The sequence below is a fragment of the Blennius ocellaris genome (genome assembly GCF_963422515.1).
Source record: "Blennius ocellaris genome assembly, chromosome: 19".
Taxonomy (NCBI): Eukaryota; Metazoa; Chordata; class Actinopteri; order Blenniiformes; family Blenniidae; genus Blennius; species Blennius ocellaris.
The window spans coordinates 16,148,679-16,169,072 of NC_137668.1; the positions used below are offsets into that span (position 1 = coordinate 16,148,679).

The following is a 20,394-nucleotide window of genomic DNA, read 5'->3' on the forward strand; positions in this document are numbered from 1 at the left end:
TGTATTTATTAGTCACTTTTTTTTTTTTACATATAGTTTCTGTAGATTCATGAGAATTCAGTGAAAATTAGTAACCGCTTGCAGTTTAATAATACTGCTGTGGCCAAATATTTCCATCACAGCTTTGCCTTCATTTGATCCCTCAGTTCAAGCCGTGCGATGGAGGAGAGATGAACCTCATCTGGCCCGTCGGCGATGCGCAGAGTCCTCGCATTCATGTACCTGGATACAGATGTATTGGCATGAGGATCTGGTTTATAAATACAACTTTCATTTAGTGGAGGGGGAAACCAAAAATAAAAACTCACATCTGTGCTAATGGGAAATCTCCAGACACTCCTGCAGCTCCGTACACCTGAATGGCAAAGTCCAGCACCTTACAGGCCATTCTGGCTGCTGCCACCTTGATCATTGCAATCTGAGAAAGGGGAGGGGGACGATTAAGCAGAAAACTGTAGCCTCATCACATCAGTATGAAACTTGTCCAGTACCTGCTTGCGAGCAGCCCGACTGCCCAGTGTATCCAGCGCTCGAGCGGCATGCAGGGTCAGCAGGCGCGTCTGATCGATCATGAGGCGGCACTCTGCGATCCAGTGGGCAACCACTTCCTACGCCAAACAGAGAGGGGAGAGCAGATTCTGTCCACCAGGGGTCAAAAGAGAGCACTGCAGTGAAGTGGCAGGAGAAAGCTGCTCACGTGTTGGTACAGATGTTTCCCAAACGTGCTCCTGGAAGCAGCACGCCGGCACAGCAGCTCCAGCGCCAGCTCTGCAGCGCCCACCGCTCTCATGCAGTGGTGCAGCCTGCCCGGGCCCAGACGGCCCTGAGCGATCTCAAACCCCCTGCCTTCCCCTGGAAACGCGAGGATGCATGACTTCCTTATAGAGGATTATTGACAATGCATCTCTTGTGACCTCATTCATAAATGTCATGGTTGATGAATGACCATGATTTGATGGACCGTGTGTATAATGAATGCAGGCGAATTTACCCAAAATAATGTTGGACGCAGGGACGTGCACGTTTTCGAAGTGCACTTCAAAGTGGCCGCCGTGTATGGCGTCTGAGGACAGGAACAGTGGAAATCAGACGAGGAAAAACTCTGCTGACAATTGCATGCAAAAAACGAGCTGAGGAAAAAAAAAGATGTTAACGAGAGGTGTAGAAACCCACCGTCCTGTCCAAACACGGTGAGGGCCCTGATGAGCTTCACTCCCGCCGAGTCCAAAGGTACGAGGATCATACTGTGCTGGCTATGTCTGGGGGGAAAAAAAACAAACAACCAAAAAACTACCAGGTTTACAGCAAAAGAATGACACTTTAACCACAGTAACCATTTGAACACCTTACAAACAGAATATAGGACGTTTCACAGCTGCTAGTGAGATTTGTAAACACGTCTGGGTGTGTGTGCATAGTTACAATACTGACAAAACAAAGAGAGTGTATAACAGGTGTGGCTATTTCTCCTGAACTTTCTGTTGATATGCAGAGCATTTCTAACTAACTGTCATCATCAGTCAATTTGAAGCAAAAGTCAAAAATGGTAAAAGGAAGCTACGTAGTGGGAAATGTACTTATTTTGATAAGTGACCTATTTTAGCAGCACGTCGGCCTTTTAACAATAAAAATCCTCTGGATTTTCTAACTTGTGGGGGAATGAACTGTTTTAACTCAAAGCTTGACCGCTTCCACAACTCTCATTGTGCAAGTCCTTTGTCTCACAAACTGTAGTGATTTTGGTTAAATACAGGACTTGATACCTTTTATAACACGGTAAGATATTATTATAAGTGGCTGTTGGGATCAGTACTCAATGAAAATATAGTCTGCTATTGTCAACAGATTTACTCATCATGACTGTAAGTAAATCGTATCTTATAATGTTGTTTTATCATCACCAATGAATTAAACGACACATAAAAAGTAAAAACATTTGTACTTGTTAGATTATTTTCTTGGCAATAAATGTTATACGCCTGGAAAGGCTGTCCAATATGCATTTGTGGGATCCCCCCCAACCCACACTTTCAAACCACTGCTATGAAATAAAGAAGCAGGGTGCTTAATTGTCAAAACTGGCACAGTGGGAACCAAAATCCTGGGAAAATAAACCTTAAGGATAAAACAAACTTGACATCAGAAGCTGGAGACCTTGTGCAAACAGAGAAAAAGGCCATCATGTTTGTTTCCCCAGTCTTGACCACGGGACTGTTCCACTGACCTGCTACCATCTGGAGAGCTGCTCCGACACATCACAATGGCCACTTTGCACTTGGGATTTCCAGCACCTGTGGGGAACAGACAGAAAAACATGAGTAAGTACAAACCGCAAGATTTCTGACGTTTTTTTTTTTTTTTTTTCCCCTTCCAAGTCTGACTTTGTCCCTGACCCGTGATTGGTCTACAAGTGTGGATGGCGCTGGTGACAGATTCGTGAGCTGAGAGCAGAAACGGGGATTTACATTTCCTGTGTTGTTTAGCTTCAGATTAATGGTTCTCACATAAGTCACAGTTTAACTCCTCAAGTGCCAACATACAGACCTTAACATACTGCAGGCTCACTCATGTAGCTATGCACACCAAACGTGAGAATAATGTATTTATAAATGCCTGCCAATATATGTATATGTTAATATTATTAAATTGAATAAAACATTATGTATTAAAGTCCTGAGTTTCCATGCTTTTCCCCGCTGTCAGGGTGTTTGTACTCGTCGCGCTTAAATTGAAAGTAGAGTAGTATCACAAAGGTCAACTACTGTATGATCATTGCTATCAATAAAACTCCATCACACAGTAACTCAGCGAGCACACGCTACAACTCTAGTTTCAGTTCTCTTCAGCAGCAACTCCGTCATGAAACTACCCAATGATCAGCGGAAACCAATTTCATGTGAAGTCAAATGAAAACTGTCCGCTCAGCTGAGGCTGACCCTGGAGGCGCTGCCATGACAACGAAGGTCTGAGTCTTACTTCAATCTGCACGTACGCCGAAATAAATCCCATAAAGGACTGAAACATGTGAACAAGGTTTTCAAGTCTCTTATTTGGAAAGTGGAAGTAAATACATCAGGTCTGATTGTTACAATTTTCAGATTTTTATAGTGTCGTCAGTGAACATAGCGGTGAATGAATAAATGAATAAAAAAAGAGATAAATTGTTGTACTATTTAAATGCAAATACCTATTTAATTGTGTTGTAAACCAATGGAAACAGACACTCATCAGAATTTATTAATAAGCAAGTAAATGAATGAATGAACGAATTAATAAATAAATAATTGGACAATCCAAATGGGGTATGAAAGGAGAACATCACTGAGCAACAAAGCTTTTTGTCACCTGAGATTTCACATTTTACTATTAAATTACGGGACAGATATCAACAAATAGATTACATAACACAAGCATTCACACAGACTTTAAAGAACACATTCTGGAGCCTGTTGAAATAATATGAATTGTGTGATAAAAAAGATCCCTGACTTGTGGCGATGACCAAATTCGGAAGGTTTTGGAATTTCCTCGGTCGGGTCTCGACTTTCAGACAAACTTCTGTGGCCTCGGCAACAAAGTGGCTGACCAATAGCTCTGCCTTCCTGTTTAGGTTTCTGTCCCCTGAAGCCAGGACATGTGGACACCAGACTGCAGCCGACGGGGGCATCGCGGCCCTCCGACTCTTCACAACGGGAGAATCACAGCACGCGTGCATGCGAATGATTACACAAACCCTCTCAGACAAATGTCTGACCGTTTAAATCAACCTGTGTCAGTGAGTAACAAAACAAACGAACGAATCACGTGCAAGCCTTTTGAAATTTACAACTGACCCCACCCGTAAACCACATGGAGCAAAGCCTGTTGGACTCAGGGACACGTTGGGTTTCCCTGTGATATGAGGCGAGCCCTGCCGTCGTGTTCCGACACGTCCAGTTACCGGTGGAATGAAAATAAAGCTTCCCTGCCCAGTGATGAGGCTTCCTGAGAGCGTGCCATGCAAACATGCTGCTGAAAATGGGGGGGGGGGGGCCTTGTGTGACACTCTGAAAAGAGATGCCGCCTTTGTCCCAGAAGAGGGTGGAGGAGAAAGAATGTGCGGAAGACGGATACTAAACAAGGACAACACAAAATGAAGCTCAGTATTCAGTCTGAGAAATAGTAGTGCAAAAGTATATTTTCACCATCATTTTCCTCTGCCGGCTCCATATTAAACCGGCGATGGCTCTTCTCCACACTAATCTCAAGAAGCTTTGGAAATGGGACAAAGATCAGCACCATTGAATGTTATGGTTTCATGATGTCTGTTATTTCATATACACACACAGATAATGTAGGCAAAGTGCAATCCCAGGACACTCCCGGCACAAGTTTCTCTGACAGAAAAACAACCTCTCTTTGTCCAGCGCTTTGCACAACACAACTCACTACATTGCAAGGGGGAGGACTAAGAATTTTAATTCATCTTAGCAGTTTACCCTGAAACATGACCCGCACAAACTGACACACACTCCCACACACACACACACACACACTGGCACACACGCACATGCGTTGAGAGCTCCGTGGGGAAGGAACACGCTCAGCAGTGGAGTGGAGCGGGGAGGGCTGAACACCTCACTTCGCTTCTCCTCAGAAAACACACACACACACACACACTCTGCTGCGTGACTAAGAGAGGATTCAATCATTTCTGCCATTCTCACATAAACAACAATCACAAGGTAAGAAACTTGGACTTTCTTCCTTTTTCACTGCAGAACTTTACTCTTATTTAAAAAAAAAAAAATCTATCTTAACAATTATACTGTACTTTCTTAGCTCTGTAAAAAAAAATACAGTTAGATCATTTTTCAGTGCAACTTGATATTTTTTCTACATAAGTATACATAATATGAATATGGGAAATGCCGGGACACGTTGCACCTTGTTTATTAGATCAGTTCACTGAACAAAGTTCTTCCTGAGATCATTTTATGACAGCAACATGAAGTCATGATAACAAGCAAAACATGGTATTATTACCTTATTGACAGTTCTCATGCTTTCCTAGTAAAGCTTTTTCACTAGAAAAGTAATAATAATAGCAGCAGTCAAGATGTAAGAATAACTTTCTATTTACCTCAAAGGCTTTCAGTTTAGCATACAATGCACTGTCCTTCCCAAATGTAAACAAAATGCCTTCCAACTTCCAGAATCTGAGAAATAATACAAATCATCACAGAGAATCTAAAATAATTTTGTGTTCAGAAAGTGTTTTTGCATTAAAGCTAATAGGCAGGTAGATTATTTCTCCATTTCTGATTCTTGAATTCAAACTACCAACTTTCATATTTGAACTTTAGCTCAATAGACATTTTCTTTTTGTACGTTAGCTGAAACAAAACAAGGCATCTACGGTCGTATAACAAAACCAAACACAAGACCATGTATGAACCTGTTACACTTTACATGCGTGAAATACAGCAGTTGAAAGCGGCGAATACTTGACATTTTTCTCAATGTTCCAATGAACATCTGCTTCAGTGACTGCTGCTCCTCCCATTCAGGAGATAATTACTCATTATATAACAAACCAAAAGAATCCTTGGATGCAAAAAATTCTTGGCATAAGGAGTTGAAAAACACGGTTTGGGAATTATATCATCCATTGTGTAATGTGTTTGTGGGATTCCCTGAAATTTCAATTCAGTTGTTGAGCATTGTGGAAATAACAATTTGGTATTTTTGGGAAAAACTTAAGCCGTCCTTGAATGTTCCTTGAATGTGTCTCCCTCTCTCTGCTGCACACACCTTCCACTGAGATCATTACCCCATGAAGTTAAAGCCATAAAATGTAAGCCGCATGATTAAAACATAAAAAGAGAAAGGTACAAAAGGCAAAAACAGTCAAAACCTGTCTTACACACACAACAAAATATTTTCCTTCAAACACAATGAGCTTGGATAAAAGGCTCACATTAGTGGAATGATTTCCTGAATGGGCACACGGCATTTACAGTAAAAGCAACATCCTGGATTTAATCTGCTGGGAGACCTTGTGCCTGCATGTCATCCTCGGCTTTATTTTTTCCACACATTTCCTGTCATTCAACTTCCTCCTGGATGCAATTCAGACTAATATGTAAACGAAAAGCTGAACCCAGTGGTGTTTATTGTGAACACACAGATGCTATCATCTTGCCCCAAATATGACAATTCTAATATAGTCTTTTCCCGGTGATTAAAGGATGAATAAACTTAAATATGTCATTTCCTGAAGTCTGCAGATAGTTAAACATCGGATAGAATACAAACAAGCTGAATTCAAAAGGTAATTAGATGTTCAGCAAGTCTCTTGTCTGTGTTTTCCCCGTCTGTTGTGCTCAATAGGCTGGTTCAAGCCCACACAGACCTCAGACAGACGGGGCTTAAAGCATTAGGGAAACCATGTAGGGGAGTTTCCTTTGACACAGCTGTTTTGTTTTCTGATGAAAAAGAGTTCAAAGGGTTAAAAATGCTTCCTTCTCTTACTCTGTAAAAGACACAAATAAACTTCTTTACAACCTTGGATTGTACTTGTCACAACATGAGCGGGTTCCTCTAAAATAAAAAATCTTTCCTTCTCTCCAGATAAAAATGGAAGACTTTTACTACCATGAAGACGAGGACTCCGGCTTGAATGAAACTTACGATTACAACTATGAACACAGCGTCTGTGACAAAGAGGCGGTGCGCTCTTTTGGTGGCGTCTTCCTCCCCATAATCTACGCCCTGGCTCTGGTGGTGGGCCTCGCCGGGAACGCCCTGGTGGTGGTGGTCTACGCGTCACGGCTGAGGCTACGGACCCTGACGGACGTGTGCATCCTCAACCTGGCCATTTCCGACCTGCTGCTTCTCTTCACCCTGCCCTTCTGGGCGGCGGACGCCGTCCACGGGTGGAGGTTGGGCCCAGAAGCTTGCAAGCTGACCTCCTTCCTCTACAGCACCAACTTCAGCTGCGGCATGCTGCTGCTGACGTGCATCAGCGTTGATCGCTACCGCGCCGTGGCCCACAACCCGACGGGCAGGACTGGGGTGGGACCCCGGGCGAGGAGGCAGTGGATTCTGGTGTGTGTCCTGTTGTGGGCTTTAGCCAGCGTTTTCGGTCTTCCAGAACTAATTTTCTCCACGGTGAAGACCTCCCACCACAGGACCAGCTGTACAGCCATCTACCCGCACAGCATGGCGCTGGCGGCGAAGGCCTCCCTGGAGCTGCTGGAGGTCATCCTCAGATTCGCGCTGCCTTTCTTGGTGATGGTCGTGTGCTACTGCCTGGTGGGGCGGGCGCTCAGTCAGGCCGCCGGGGTGCGGCGAGAGCGGAAGTGGCGTGCCCTCCGCGTCCTCCTCGCCGTGGTGGCCGTCTTCCTGCTCACTCAGCTGCCCTACAACGTGGTGAAGCTGTGCCGAGCGCTGGACATCATTTACATGCTCGTCACGGACTGCGAGGTCAGCAAAGGCCTGGACCGTGCCCTCCAAGTGACGGAGAGCCTGGCACTCACCCACGCCTGCATTAACCCGCTCCTCTACGCCTTCATCGGCTCCTCTTTCAGGGGCCACGTCCTGAAGGCCGCCAAGCACCTCGGGCAGAGGCTCGGGAGCCACCCGAGGCACGGCAACGAGGAGCCGGCGGTGGAGATCGCACTTCACGCACGCACTCAGACTCAGTCCCAGTCTGGTTCTGAAGACCAAGACACCAGCACCTTCACTATCTAACACTCAAACGTTTTCTTTTAAGCACCTACAGAACATTGTATGTTGTATTTACATATCCTCAATATCCTACATGGTAGATATCTGCAGCTGCAATTTAAAAAGTGCACATATATATATGTACAATGAGTTTATATGTAAAAACTAAGCAAATTATTTTGTATAAATTATGTATTTTAGTTAAATAAAAGCAAACAGCTGTTTGGTGACGTCCATCTGTTGCTATTAAATGCAGCAGAGACTCAAAGAGCGCCTCCATTTACTTGAATTCCCTTCACCCACACAGTCTGCACGCTCCTGCATGAGATCATCTGCATCTCATTTTATTCCACCCTGTGGCTTCGCCATGTGATGGGGGACGGCTTGATTGCGCAGTGGGTGACCCATTACGTAGAAAAAAAACATTTGGCAGACAAAGACGTGACGGCAGACAGCAGGCGACACCCTTCCATGCTATCAATTTACTTAACAGCAAAGCTGCGTGTTCCTGCAAGAAACTTACTGCTTGACTGCCGCTTTTAATAAACTCATTAAAAAAAAATAAAAAATAAAAAATGAAAGGGAAACTAGTTCTTCTCCAGATGGCTTATATCTTTTCAAATTACACAGGGGATTTGTTGAACCTGTCGTCCATACAATAGCCAAACGTTTAGATTACAATCTCAATAGTCTCTAAGGAGAGGAGTGACTAACAAGGAAACTAGAGGATTAAGTTGCATGTAATCATAAACAATGAGTAAACAAGGACATCCCAAATGGAGCAAAGTGACGTCAGCGGAGTGGAGGGGATGTTTTTAGCACTTGAATATAAATTCTTTACAGCTAAAGTCAATCCAATTTGATATTATATAGAAGCAAATGGGGTACAATGTTTACAGTGGAAACTTGGGCAGTTGCACTGTTTTTGTTCGTAGCAACTTTACAGAAAAACGAAAGGGAAAATAGAAACTTGTGCAAGTGGATTCCTTTAATAGTTTTCCAGCATCACCAATGAGTCTAAGAATGAGGGGATATTCATTCATATGGCTCAAAGAAAGAAAGACCCTGTATTCCAGCATGAGAGTTGCTGTGTAATTACAATGAAATACAGCAGAAAAACCACAGTTTCGAAGTGTTCAGTGTCTGTTTCTCTCCACAAAGAATAAAAACAAATGAAAGCACAATGTCTGAGGGCTGCCAAGCATCTTGGACAGCAAAGCGAGGAAATCCCCTCACAAATTCCCACTTTAAAAAAGGAACTGGTAAACGGCATTACAGTGCAATATGCAAAATATTAGCTCTCAATGAAACAATCATTATCACTACAATTAATGACAGTAAGACTCTTTCCTTTGTTTTCAGAGAAGTTGGACGTGATGTGTCTGAACATCTCGTCACAAAGCAGGGGGACTAAATCTTTCTACAGTATTTCCACTCTTTATAGTAAAGCAACCTCCGGTCATTAAACGTGTGACGACGGCCCCCAATGCCTCCGCATACTTTCCTAACAGGGAAAGATGTATTCATTCTGGCAGAGGAAGCTCTGACAGCCTTGGGAGAGTTCTAGCTTCTGACGAAAGAAACACTTCCATGGAGAAGAGAAATGCACAGAAATGACTCTATCAACAAACATCTGAGTGACAGAAACTCTGTGATGAATTAAGACCATTAATGACCAGAAGGTCTGGGAAATGTTAGCAGAGTCCGGCTTTCAGCTGCAATGAGGGATTCCATGCAGATAGAGAAAAACAAGCCACTGTTTTCCTTGTGAGACTAAATCCCTCAGAGCATCAGGAGAATGTGTTGGAGGAAACATCTGGAAACCTTTGGTTCAAAGCAATTGAAGAATTGCTAAACAGACATCAAAAAAACACTAATATGACTTTATTTTTTAGGACTTCACTACCCAGTATAGATATACTTTTAATGATATGCTGATTTATTCCTCAAATGTGGCACTTGTTTTTTCGATTTCTATGAGATCGGTGTGGTGACTTACTGCTTCGTTGAACAACATGACAATGTGCAGTTTTTCTTCAGAGATGAATAAGAACCAACTTTAGTCATGGAGACGCTTAAAAACAGACTCAAGTAAACTATAAACAAGAAAAAAAATTGATTCATGCATGAGTCATTGGCTTCTCTCAATGTCTCAAGAACTAACACGTACAATAATATGTCATGCTGTTAGGGGCTTTTAATATTTATAGTAACATAAATATTTATCTTAAGGGCCTTCAGCTAATTTGTAATTAGCTCATTAATTGGGCTTCAATATCTTTAAAAAAAAATTAAAAAAAAGAGTGCTTATAATGTAATGGAATTACTTTAGAAAGGTCTCACAAGCCATACTTTCAAAATTATTTTTATTACTATTTCCAAGTGTTTGTATTGCATAATGCTGGTTGAGTCACTGCACTTTTGTTGTACATATGTTAAAGGTTTACCCAAGTGTACGTCTCTTGCGTGCCCTGTTAAAATAACATCTTGATTACATATGAAGTCATTCCCTTCAGAGAACAGCTTTTGAGTCCATCTCAGGAAAGAAACATTGCATCCTTTTAAAGACATTCTTCAGTTTATGAGGATCTCCTAACAAAATCCTGAAAAAAAAAGTTCAACTTGTTTCTTGCGTTGTCTTTTTGAACAGTTTGTGGTTTTGGGCGGCATATTTTTATCCAACATATACAAAGAGAAACAGCTGCACGGTGGTGCATGTCCTAAATGTCACTGGTTTGAATCTTGAAAGCTTTGCTGGTTGGAGTTTGCATGTTCCCCCCTCTCGGTACTATAGTTAAAAAAAACGTGCCTCCGGGGTTTATTATGGTCTCTCTGCGACTGTTAATCTCTCTGTGTTTTATTCCTGTTGTGGACCGGAGACCTTTCTCTGCTGTCACCCACAGTCAGCTCGACCCAGAGTGAGATAAAGTATTTATAATAGAAAGATAGAACCAGAAACGGTGATGCACTCACCCGAGCTCCACCATTTTTTGCCGTTGACGACGTAGCCGTCTTTATTCCTGCGAAGACTGCACTCCATGTTGGTTGCATCGCTGGAGGCAACATCAGGCTCTGGATCAAAAGCAACATACACATCGTTTTACAGAAATAATACTGAAAACAAGCAGATATCAGTTTGAAAGTAACCGTCCACTTCCTGGTTTAAGTTTGAGCCACTGGTGGAATATCTGATGCAAACAGAGGGCGCTCACATTATTTATTACCAGGTTACGATGGGGATTACTGTTGGTCATCAACTATACAGTCTGATGTGTCAATCAAACTGCTGACAATAAAAACACCCCCCTACCATAACACCGTATGCGTTTACCAAGAAAAAAGCCCACAGGGACGTTTACACCCACTCTAATCACCTCTGGCAACAGCATGTCGTTGTTTCCAGGGAGTGTGGAAAGCAAAAAGAAGCAAAACAGGGAAAGGATTACTCATAGGGAACTTGTGCTTTCAGTTGGCATGCAACTGCCTTTCTGAATTTTTTTTTTTAATTATTACTTTTTCTTATGTGGGATTGTAGCCATCCCTGCAATGTTCAGTAAAAAAAATACAAGAAATTGTGAAAATAGCTGAAACCTTAAAAACAGGCAGTATGAATAGACATGTTATAGATTGTATCTTTAAATAATCTCACTCTTTGCATCACATTCCTCGGTCTTTGCTTTGGATATCCTAATCTCCTCTGATCCTTCAGATTATGAGACGTTTTTCCCTCAGCCCCGTCCCATGGTCATGCCAATACCTGTCATACAGAAGCAAGACCGGATCTCTCCTCGGAGTAGAGGTTCCAGCCATTTTTTCTTCTGTTCCTCACTCCCAAACATGTGGAGTACCTCCATATTCCCTGTGTCTGTGAGGAAATAACAGAAAATAAAACATTTTCCAGTGAGCATGAGCTGTTTTGGAAAACACCACACTCTTGGAAGTTAAACTCTTTTCACAAAGCGATTCAGGAGATGCTTTTCATATATTTTAGAGGGCATGGCAGTCATTAACTCTAACATTGGAATATAATATTATCATTTCTTGTTTTTTTTTTATTTACAAGTCTGACGACATGTGGTATAATTTACCAGGTGCTTGGCAGTTAAAGATTTCGGGGGCGAAGAGGCAGCGCCCAGTTTCTTCTGCGATATAGGCGTAATCCAACTGACTGAGTCCACTGACTGTAGGCAGGAACAGGTTCCACAGGCCCGCCTCCCTGGCTTTCGCCTGCACTCAATCATGCCACTTATTAGACAAATTGTGAGGATTGTGAGAATTGAGTTACCATCACTTCAGTGATGGTAACTCAATTCTCACAATTTGGCATATCTCAAGAAAACTTTTAGTATCAAAGTGAAGTCCAGACAGAAGTCTATCCACCCATACCTTCAGGTCCTCTATAATTTGTGGGGTTTGCCATCTTTGTGGGGACTGAGCATGTTTTGAATAATAGTGTGCAACTTCCTGAAATGACAAAATGAAATGTATTATCTACTGGCTTGGTAAGACAGATTATACCCAAACAACTAGACACGCACTCCATCAGTGGAAATACACACCATAAAAAGACATTTGTGTCACACTGCATGACAAGTGCCATAAAGCCAATGATTCTGCATGCAATACTGTACAATTCATGAGCTCAACAGACTCTGGCCTGTCAAGTTATTGCATTTTCAAACTCTGAACAAGCAACACAACACTCTTCTGTTCTCAGTAGCACTTGGCACTGACCTGCTGCGCAGGAAACACGTATTGTCTCATGAAGTCTTTGACCTGCTGGAGAACAGCCTGACCTTTTGCTGTCTGGAGGAACAGAGCATCTTTTGTTGTATCTGTGTGCGGCCTGAGATGAAACACATGAAATTCAACAGGGGATATCGGAAGCAAAGGCTGGATGCCAAGTTCCGGCTGATGCTGGCTCCAGTTTAGCCAGCAGGTGGATTCAATTAGTTTCCTGCTCTGTAATGACTATCACTTTTCAGAGGATTCTGTTTACACTGGCATGTTCGAGTTGTCTCAAAGTTAGCTTCATCGAATTAATTCAGATATCAGTGCAATGCAGTATATTCTATTACAGCAACTAACCGCTGAGTGAGCTGCAAAGCAAGTTGGGCCAAAGGCTCCACACATTGGCTGAACAGAGCTGCATTCGCAGCACTGGCATTACCCAGCAGGGAGCGAGCGTAGATCCCCTATTAAAACACATAAATGCAGATTAAAACACATGTAGCAGTATATATATTTTTCAAATTTGCTTAAGTAGAAAAAGTTTTCACTCAAAGTGAAGCCTTGATATATCAAAAAGGAAAAAAACTAGGGTTTCAATATAGTCCTGTGTAAAAGTAAAAACAAGTTTGATGAAAAACATTTCTGTCTGCAGTTCATCACTGACAACTTTTATAATATACTCAGTTAAAACCACATAGAGGGAATGTTTCGCCAGTCTCTCATCAATGTTTTCTGCTGCATCCCCAGTCACATAATCACCAGTTCTCACTGTCAGAGTTTGTACAGAATGAGCTCGTGTTACAATGTATTATTTTGTCTAAAAGAAAGTTACGGAACAGTGCAGAAGCTATGTGGATTTTTTCTAAACTAAAATTAAAACAACATGTACACTATACAGTCATGCACTGAGACAAAAGAAAAGAAAAAAAAAATGACAAATAATAATATCCATATAAACTGGAGAAAGATCCTCATTAAATTCTGATGTTGGTGTCCATGTTTTGTCCATAGATTTAACTATATGTCAGTTCAACTTGGCACCAACCTGGGCAATTCCAGCCATCTTAAAAAATGACAGAGCCAAGTAGAAATGTAATGGAGGCACTTCAGATGAGATCCCACGACATCTGCAGTAAATGGACAATAAATCCTCCACAGTTGGGATACCTGTTCATCACAGCACAAGCATGGATTCATGAGGAAGTTAATAACTTGATACAAATAAATATGTTTCATCATTCATCTATATTATGTGTGTAGTGATTATACTCAATTATACTATAGCTAATTACATTGATATTTACCTTCAATTCCTATTGAACTGCCCATTGTGCTGACAATGTCCAGACTCACGGGCCAGTATTGAGGCATGAGGAAATAGGCCAGATCTGCCAAAGGCTGCCCAGTGGTAGACAGCTCCCAGTCCAGCAGCGCTATCACACGAGCCTGAGGACAACAGAGTTTATTGCATCATTGCTGACAAATACAGGAGAGTGACAGACACAACCCTCACGGAAATCAAACCTCTGTTGGATGAAATATCAAGTTGTCTATTCGAAAATCTCCATGCACCAAGGTGACTTCATTGTCACTCGCTGGCAAATTCTTCATCAGCCAATCGGAGAGTTCATTCATAGCGAGAATGTCTCTGTGGGCGGCTGCATTGTACTGCTTTGTCCAGGTGACCACCTGAAAAAGTGAAATGTAATTTCTTTATAGAACTTGAATATCCTATCAAGTAAATGGTTTGGAGTTATTAACCCTTAAAACACATCTTACCTGTCTCCTGCAATAGCCTGGTCCTCTCCCATATCTGTCAAGGTCCAGTGATGCCAGGTCCAGTGTGTGGAGCTTTGCCAACACTTCCACTGCTGCCACATATAAAGCAGTCCTCTCAGCTGGACTGACTCCGGGGAGTCGAAGATCTCTGAATATACGCCCCTATTCAATAGAGATGGAAGCACATTCTTTGATCTCCTATGCCATCATCCATCCATTCATTCACAATATTGTTTTATATAGCTCGTTGTTGCACTGGAGTCAACCTTTGCTGACTTTAGGTGAAGAAAGGAAACACCCTGGACAGGTGGCCAGTCCATCACAGAGAGAAACACAGTCACACAACAACACAAGATATGTACAAACAACATCACGCAAAACAGCACCAGCAATGTTCAACATTGAGACCTGTGATTTTACAACACACCTTCACATGATCCATCAGGTAAAACTCTGTTCCGATCACTTCAACATCAGTGCAATGTAAGATGGGCTGAGGCACGGGGAAACCAGCAGTGAAAAGGGCCTTCTGCACTCGATACTCCCTGTCAACCTGTAAACAACAGTCAAGAAACTGTACTACACTGTGGTATATACAGTATAGTAGGATGGTTACACACTATCTATTGTGAGTTGTGAAGACAAAAGGTAAAATAATTCAAAAGGAAAAATATAAAAAATATATTGATACAACTGTACAAATATCATTAAGAGAAGTACATCTATAGTTTGTTAAATAATATATATGTTTGACAGGGGAGTTTTGGAGATACTGTATTTGGGAGAACTGGTGCAATTCCAAGTCACTTATTTTTTAGTAGAGACCGTTTTAAATGGGCACAGAGTTAGAATAGAAAAATACTTGAAACATTTGAAGAAGACTGCAGATTGTTTTCTTCCATTTATTTATCACAAACCTAAATAAACACAATTATATGGTATTTATAAGGAATACTATCTGCAGGAGTTCATGATTACAGCTTAAAATAATGTTTTTCTAAAAACCTGTAGAAGTCTACACAGCATTGCATATATCAGACACTCAAACAACAGAGTAATTACAATGTCAAATTGCAAAAGAAAAAAAAACTGGGGGGGGGTCTTGTTCAAATATATTCTCAAAAATAGAAAACACTGGTTGCATATGTACCTAAATTGTATTTCAGAGTGGAATCAGAGGCACGGTGTTGATATGATTACGACAAATTTAAAGCATAAGCACCAACCAAACGTTGTCTCCATATACACCACGCCTGTTTAATGGGGTAATAAAATAAAGTCAGAAAACAAAGTGGTCGATAAATGTTGAAATCTCACCTTGTGAGCTCCTGGCAGCAGCTCACCTGGAGGCTTCTTCCTGAGAACGTAGCTTTTGGAAGGTGTCTGGATGAGAAATGTTGGGTTCGACTGACCAGAACTGCACATACAAATAGATCGTCGTAAACATTTTATGAAAATTTGGTAATTCAGCTTCGAACAAAAAGTGGGGGGAAAGTTTACTCCTTACCTGTACTGTCTGACAGTTAACCTGTCATGATTGGACACCAGCGCCTTGGCAGACAGATACCTCTGAAGACTGAGGACATTGAATTTATGTTGTTGTCGAACGGGAGTAGTCAGATCCTCCATGTTGATTCCAACATTCATCCATAATCATTTACTTTACAATTGTTTTTATCAGCCGGACCGTTTACGCGGGAACACATGTCGTGAAATAACTTCCTGGAAAGGTAATATGCCACCGAAGGCACCGTAATACTTTCTGAAAATCAGTTGCAATTTAAGAGATAAGTGTTGCATTAAAGAAAAGTATTCTATATGTGAAAGCTGAGTTAAACCACTGGTAATGTCGGAACGCGCGCGTGACTTTGGTTCAGTTTTCTTTCCGGACGACATTTCCAAGAGCACGTCTTGCCAGCTGATTGGAGCTAGAGAGGAGACGTGTACTTTCTCCAACGATCCCGTTTGGAGCGTTTTTCCGCGTCTCCCTTCGTTTACATCGTCTTATTTTGTCCACTTTTGTTATAGTGTTATCCGCTTGAGTCATGACGACGGTGGAGGAGCTGAAGTTGCGGGTGCGAGAGTTGGAGAACGAGCTGATCAAATGTAAGCAGAAGCGGGTCGCCGCGGAGGATGCCCACAGCCAGGAGGCACTAAACAGACCCAAAATAGACAAAATGAGCTCCGAAGTGGTGGATTCCAACCCGTACAGGTAACATTTACTCTATTTTATTCTGGGCTTTTCGCCGATTTTGTCTGGAGAGCTCGGGGAATTGGAGGGGAGTCGCCTGATGAGTCATTTGACAGACCACAGACTAAACCATGTGTGTTTTTATCCTACAGCCGCCTGATGGCTTTAAAGAGGATGGGCATCGTGGAGGATTATGAGGTATGATTGTAGTCTTTTCATTGTGCATCATTCTGGTTTGGGAGATGCTGTTCTGTAGAAATATGATTGTAAGTTAAAATGCAGTGTAACATCTGTCCTGGAAGGCATGGGACATGTCTTTTAATCTTACTATTTTGAGAAACAAACTTCCATGTGCCATGTAATATATTTTATATATCAATCATTAAATATCTGAAAGTACAGCCTTTAAGTACTGTGCTCAGTGAGCATTCATGAAGTCAATCCATCAGTTAAATAAGTAGCATTACATTTCCCTGATAGAAAAGTCAACATAATGTTTGTGTGCACAAGAGGACAGTGAGTATTTGTTTTGTAGGAAAAAAGCAACTTCACAGATGGCAGTCTTTGAAAAGATGTTCATAGTCTGTTAAAATGGACCATGTCTCCTCACAATGGATAAATCTTTGGATTATGGTAACATGAAGAATAACTGTCTTTTAATGTATTGACAGAAAATCCGGAGTTTCACAGTGGCTGTGGTTGGTGTGGGTGGAGTCGGCAGTGTGACAGCTGAAATGCTCACTCGATGTGGCATCGGTAAGGTAATAGAAACTTTCCTATTTTTCACATCTGTTTGATTTCCATAAGTGTCACTATACTATTTTTACCTGGACTCTCACCACTGCACGGTCACATTCTGTGTTTGCAGTTGCTCCTCTTCGACTATGATAAAGTGGAGCTGGCCAATATGAACAGGCTGTTCTTCCAGCCACACCAGGCAGGCCTCAGTAAAGTGGAAGCAGCCGAACACACACTTAGGTTTGCTGAATATCTCTAAATAAGTTACTTTTCGTTTTCGAAGCCTATTTCTTTCATTAACGTGATCCACCTTTTCCCAACAGAAACATCAACCCAGATGTGTCCTTTGAGACCCACAACTACAACATCACCACGATGGACAATTTTACACATTTCATGGATCGAGTCCGGTCTGTAACCTGATCCCGAAGGCTTGATCCTCCAGCTTTCCTGTGCAGACCTCTGCAATATATTGTTTTGTGTAATTTCTCAGACATGGGGGCCTTGAAGAAGGGAAGCCAGTGGATTTGGTGCTGAGCTGTGTGGACAACTTTGAGGCCAGAATGGCCATCAACGCAGTAAGTATAATAGAGCCATAAAGAAATAATCCATGTGGTTGTGATGACGAGTCTTACAGATTGTGTTAAACTAGTTATTTATTTCAGGCCTGTAATGAACTCGGCCAGATCTGGATGGAGTCTGGAGTCAGTGAGAACGCCGTTTCAGGCCACATTCAGCTCATCATTCCTGGAGAGACGGCCTGTTTCGCTGTACGTACAAACACACGCACACACACATGCACACACACACATGTACTCACTACCACCACCTCTTATGTACCTTTGCACTGAGAATTTCAGCAACCCTTTATTTTTGTGGATTAAATATACTGAAATATGTTTTATTAGTGTGCACCTCCACTGGTGGTGGCAGCAAACATCGATGAGAAGACCTTGAAACGGGAGGGCGTGTGTGCTGCCAGCTTACCAACAACAATGGGTGTGGTGGCGGGACTGCTGGTGCAAAACGTTCTGAAGTACATATATTTCATATAATATATGGACCTGATGAAACCTAAAGATTTAAGTTATTTACGTTGAAATAAATGGGCGATTTACTATCGTCAATGCTATTTTCTGCCTTTCAGGTATCTGCTTAAGTTTGGTACTGTCAGTTATTACCTCGGTTACAACGCCATGCAGGACTTCTTTCCTTCCATGTCAATGAAGGCCAACCCCCAGTGCAACGACCGCTACTGCAGGAAACAGCAGGAGGAGTTCAAGGTAGGTGTGTGAGTGTGTGTGCTCTTTGATTCGATGTATCGACATATGAAACTGCACCAAAGATAAGCGTATCTATGTGACTCTTTCTATGCAGAAGAAAGAAGCAGAGCGGCCCAAAGTGGAAGTTGTACAGGAGGAAGAGGAGGAGGTTGTACATGAAGACAATGACTGGGGTCAGAAAAAATGATAATATGTAACCTGATTTGCTTACTTTCTTTTTTTAAATTTGTTTTTCATGCACTCACACATGCATCTGTACTGGACAGGGATTGAACTGGTGTCAGAGGTGAGCAACGCAGAGGCTCCGTCAGGAAAAATGCCTGATCTCCCAGAAGGCATCACTGTGGCTTATACCATTCCAGCTGAGGTCAGTTTCTGTAACCGTTTCCATATTTTATGGGTGCTTTCACTTTAAGGAGTGACACTTGAAACGCTGCTCTCTCTCTCTCTATGCAGCATAAATGTGTTTTTCATATAGAAAAGCAACTTGACTGCAGGCAAGGATTAGTTGTACTTTATTCCATATGGTGCAGAGTGGTGCAAATTGAACCTGTTGTAAAGATGCTGTGGAAAAGATTAAGTGTGAAACACTGCACGTGTGATTGTGGAGAACTTGAAAAACACTGACTTGTGGAAGATTTGTGGGTTTTTTTTTAATCAGGTTTGTAATTGTTCTTTGTTTTCTTGTGTTTGAACCAGAATCAAGCAAGTGACGATATGGTGGAGGACACTGAGCAGAGTCTTGAAGAACTAATGGCTCAGATGAGGACGATGTAGACAATCTGAAAAAACACAAACTGTGCGACAGTGATGCGACACATCTTCTGTCACGACTGTACCAACACCTTCTTTTCCAACATTGTTCTGAAAAGCCTGTTAATATAAAAATGAGCACAAAGTGAATGTCTTATTCTAACGGCTTCAGAAAGGAAATGCATGACGAGTGCTGCTAATGGTATTTCTTACTCATAAAAAAGGAGAAAAAAAAACATCCTGGCTGATTGGAAAACGGTTTCAGTTGTCACTAAACCTTGATTGTGTCTTAAGATTTCAGATGTATGCCCGATGCTCATTAACTCGACTCAAAAATCTGCTGCAACGATACAGAACAATGTCTCAATAAAGTATTTATTAGTTGAACACAAATTTTGTTGTTGAGTTGTTTTGACTTGATTTTGGATTTGATCCTGTACAGCTTTTACAGATTTTAATTACATGACATAAATACATGAATATATGAAAACATTCAGATACATTGCATGTTGTATACAGTATTTGGCAATAAAACACTGGAGGCTGGTTACAACGACCAGCCCAAAGACTCCATTTGGCTTCACAAACGTTTTCTAACCTGTTGACATTCATTTTTAGCAATCATGTTTTTGACAAATCCTTTAAAATACATTTAGTTCTGCCTAGAGAGTGTGCCAGCAGTACCAGAGATGATGTTCTCTCAGAAAGAGTTCAGCTTTGCATTTTCTTTTAAGAGTACACTTTCCATACACTAAGATTGCAATTTGTAAACAATGTTCAGCGGTACCTTCAAATTCTTCATTAAAAAACATTAAAGTCCTAATTTGTAGACTCAAAAAGTGCCCGAGGTTTGATGCTCCTGTTAACCTTCAATTGTTCAGGAGAAACTTGATTCCCTTCTGAGTTGGTTTTTGTGTGTTTTACTCTTCAAGTGATTCTACGAATTGCACTGATTGAAAATGTGACCTTTGCAAGTTGTGTAAACATGAACTTACAGACTCTCCTACACATGGTTGCGCACAAATGAATACTTCTGGTCATTGTGCATTTTCACAGACTAATACAGTGGACTTCATATCTCCACTTGTTAATACAGGACACAGTATGACTCATCTCCACCCAGAAAGTCGATCACAGCGTGAAGACCTAGGGCCGTTTCCTTTTCCAAGAGACTGTCAAAATAGCCTTAAATGATCATCATTGACAACA

The 20,394-nt window shown here is 41.7% G+C and overlaps 3 protein-coding genes across 4 annotated transcripts; 2 read left to right on the plus strand and 1 right to left on the minus strand.

Annotated features, from left to right (window-relative positions):
* Positions 1 to 22: 22 nt before the first annotated feature.
* acad11 (acyl-CoA dehydrogenase family, member 11) lies at positions 23 to 15,875 on the minus strand. Of its 2 annotated transcripts, XM_080515198.1 has the most exons (20): positions 15,728 to 15,875; positions 15,538 to 15,637; positions 14,648 to 14,773; positions 14,221 to 14,382; positions 13,966 to 14,130; positions 13,746 to 13,887; positions 13,487 to 13,608; positions 12,799 to 12,905; positions 12,445 to 12,556; positions 12,097 to 12,174; positions 11,799 to 11,937; positions 11,468 to 11,575; positions 10,684 to 10,782; positions 2,225 to 2,291; positions 1,174 to 1,259; positions 992 to 1,063; positions 698 to 852; positions 492 to 608; positions 309 to 418; positions 23 to 222 (listed from the first exon to the last, which is right to left on the minus strand). In XM_080515198.1, exons 1-20 carry the CDS (start codon positions 15,865 to 15,867, stop codon positions 117 to 119), a joined length of 2,313 nt encoding a protein of 770 aa, XP_080371324.1. In that variant the 5' UTR covers positions 15,868 to 15,875; the 3' UTR covers positions 23 to 116. The 2 variants fall into 2 exon arrangements, 1 of the variants encoding a protein (XP_080371324.1); XR_013937046.1 differs by lacking the exons at positions 23 to 222; positions 309 to 418 and having other exon boundaries at positions 698 to 878.
* Positions 4,567 to 7,972, plus strand: ackr4b (atypical chemokine receptor 4b). Its single transcript, XM_080514803.1, has 2 exons — positions 4,567 to 4,724; positions 6,613 to 7,972. Exon 2 carries the CDS (start codon positions 6,619 to 6,621, stop codon positions 7,732 to 7,734), a length of 1,116 nt encoding a protein of 371 aa, XP_080370929.1. The 5' UTR covers positions 4,567 to 4,724; positions 6,613 to 6,618; the 3' UTR covers positions 7,735 to 7,972.
* A 274-nt stretch (positions 15,876 to 16,149) lies between the features above and the next one.
* On the plus strand, positions 16,150 to 20,387 carry uba5 (ubiquitin-like modifier activating enzyme 5). The gene is made up of 12 exons (XM_080515433.1): positions 16,150 to 16,432; positions 16,564 to 16,609; positions 17,083 to 17,172; positions 17,280 to 17,389; positions 17,473 to 17,559; positions 17,643 to 17,727; positions 17,815 to 17,919; positions 18,058 to 18,185; positions 18,297 to 18,432; positions 18,527 to 18,605; positions 18,699 to 18,799; positions 19,132 to 20,387. The coding sequence occupies exons 1-12, from the start codon at positions 16,266 to 16,268 to the stop codon at positions 19,207 to 19,209; spliced, it is 1,212 nt and encodes a 403-aa protein (XP_080371559.1). The 5' UTR covers positions 16,150 to 16,265; the 3' UTR covers positions 19,210 to 20,387.
* The last annotated feature ends 7 nt before the right edge of the window (positions 20,388 to 20,394 follow it).

What these genes read in the sequence shown, in the direction of transcription:
- ackr4b (XM_080514803.1), top strand. Translation starts at nt 6,619, where the DNA reads ATGGAAGACTTTTACTACCATGAAGACGAGGACTCCGGCTTGAATGAA.
- acad11 (XM_080515198.1), bottom strand. Translation starts at nt 15,867, where the DNA reads ATGAATGTTGGAATCAACATGGAGGATCTGACTACTCCCGTTCGACAA. An exon ending in AAATTATAGAGGACCTGAAG is followed by an intron (nt 11,938 to 12,096) that starts GTATGGGTGGAT and finishes GATTGAGTGCAG; the next exon opens with GCGAAAGCCAGGGAGGCGGG. An exon ending in GTCTTGCTTCTGTATGACAG is followed by an intron (nt 10,783 to 11,467) that starts GTATTGGCATGA and finishes CTTTTGATCCAG; the next exon opens with AGCCTGATGTTGCCTCCAGC.
- uba5 (XM_080515433.1), top strand. Translation starts at nt 16,266, where the DNA reads ATGACGACGGTGGAGGAGCTGAAGTTGCGGGTGCGAGAGTTGGAGAAC. An exon ending in GCAGCCGAACACACACTTAG is followed by an intron (nt 17,390 to 17,472) that starts GTTTGCTGAATA and finishes TTTTCCCAACAG; the next exon opens with AAACATCAACCCAGATGTGT. An exon ending in AACAGCAGGAGGAGTTCAAG is followed by an intron (nt 18,433 to 18,526) that starts GTAGGTGTGTGA and finishes CTTTCTATGCAG; the next exon opens with AAGAAAGAAGCAGAGCGGCC.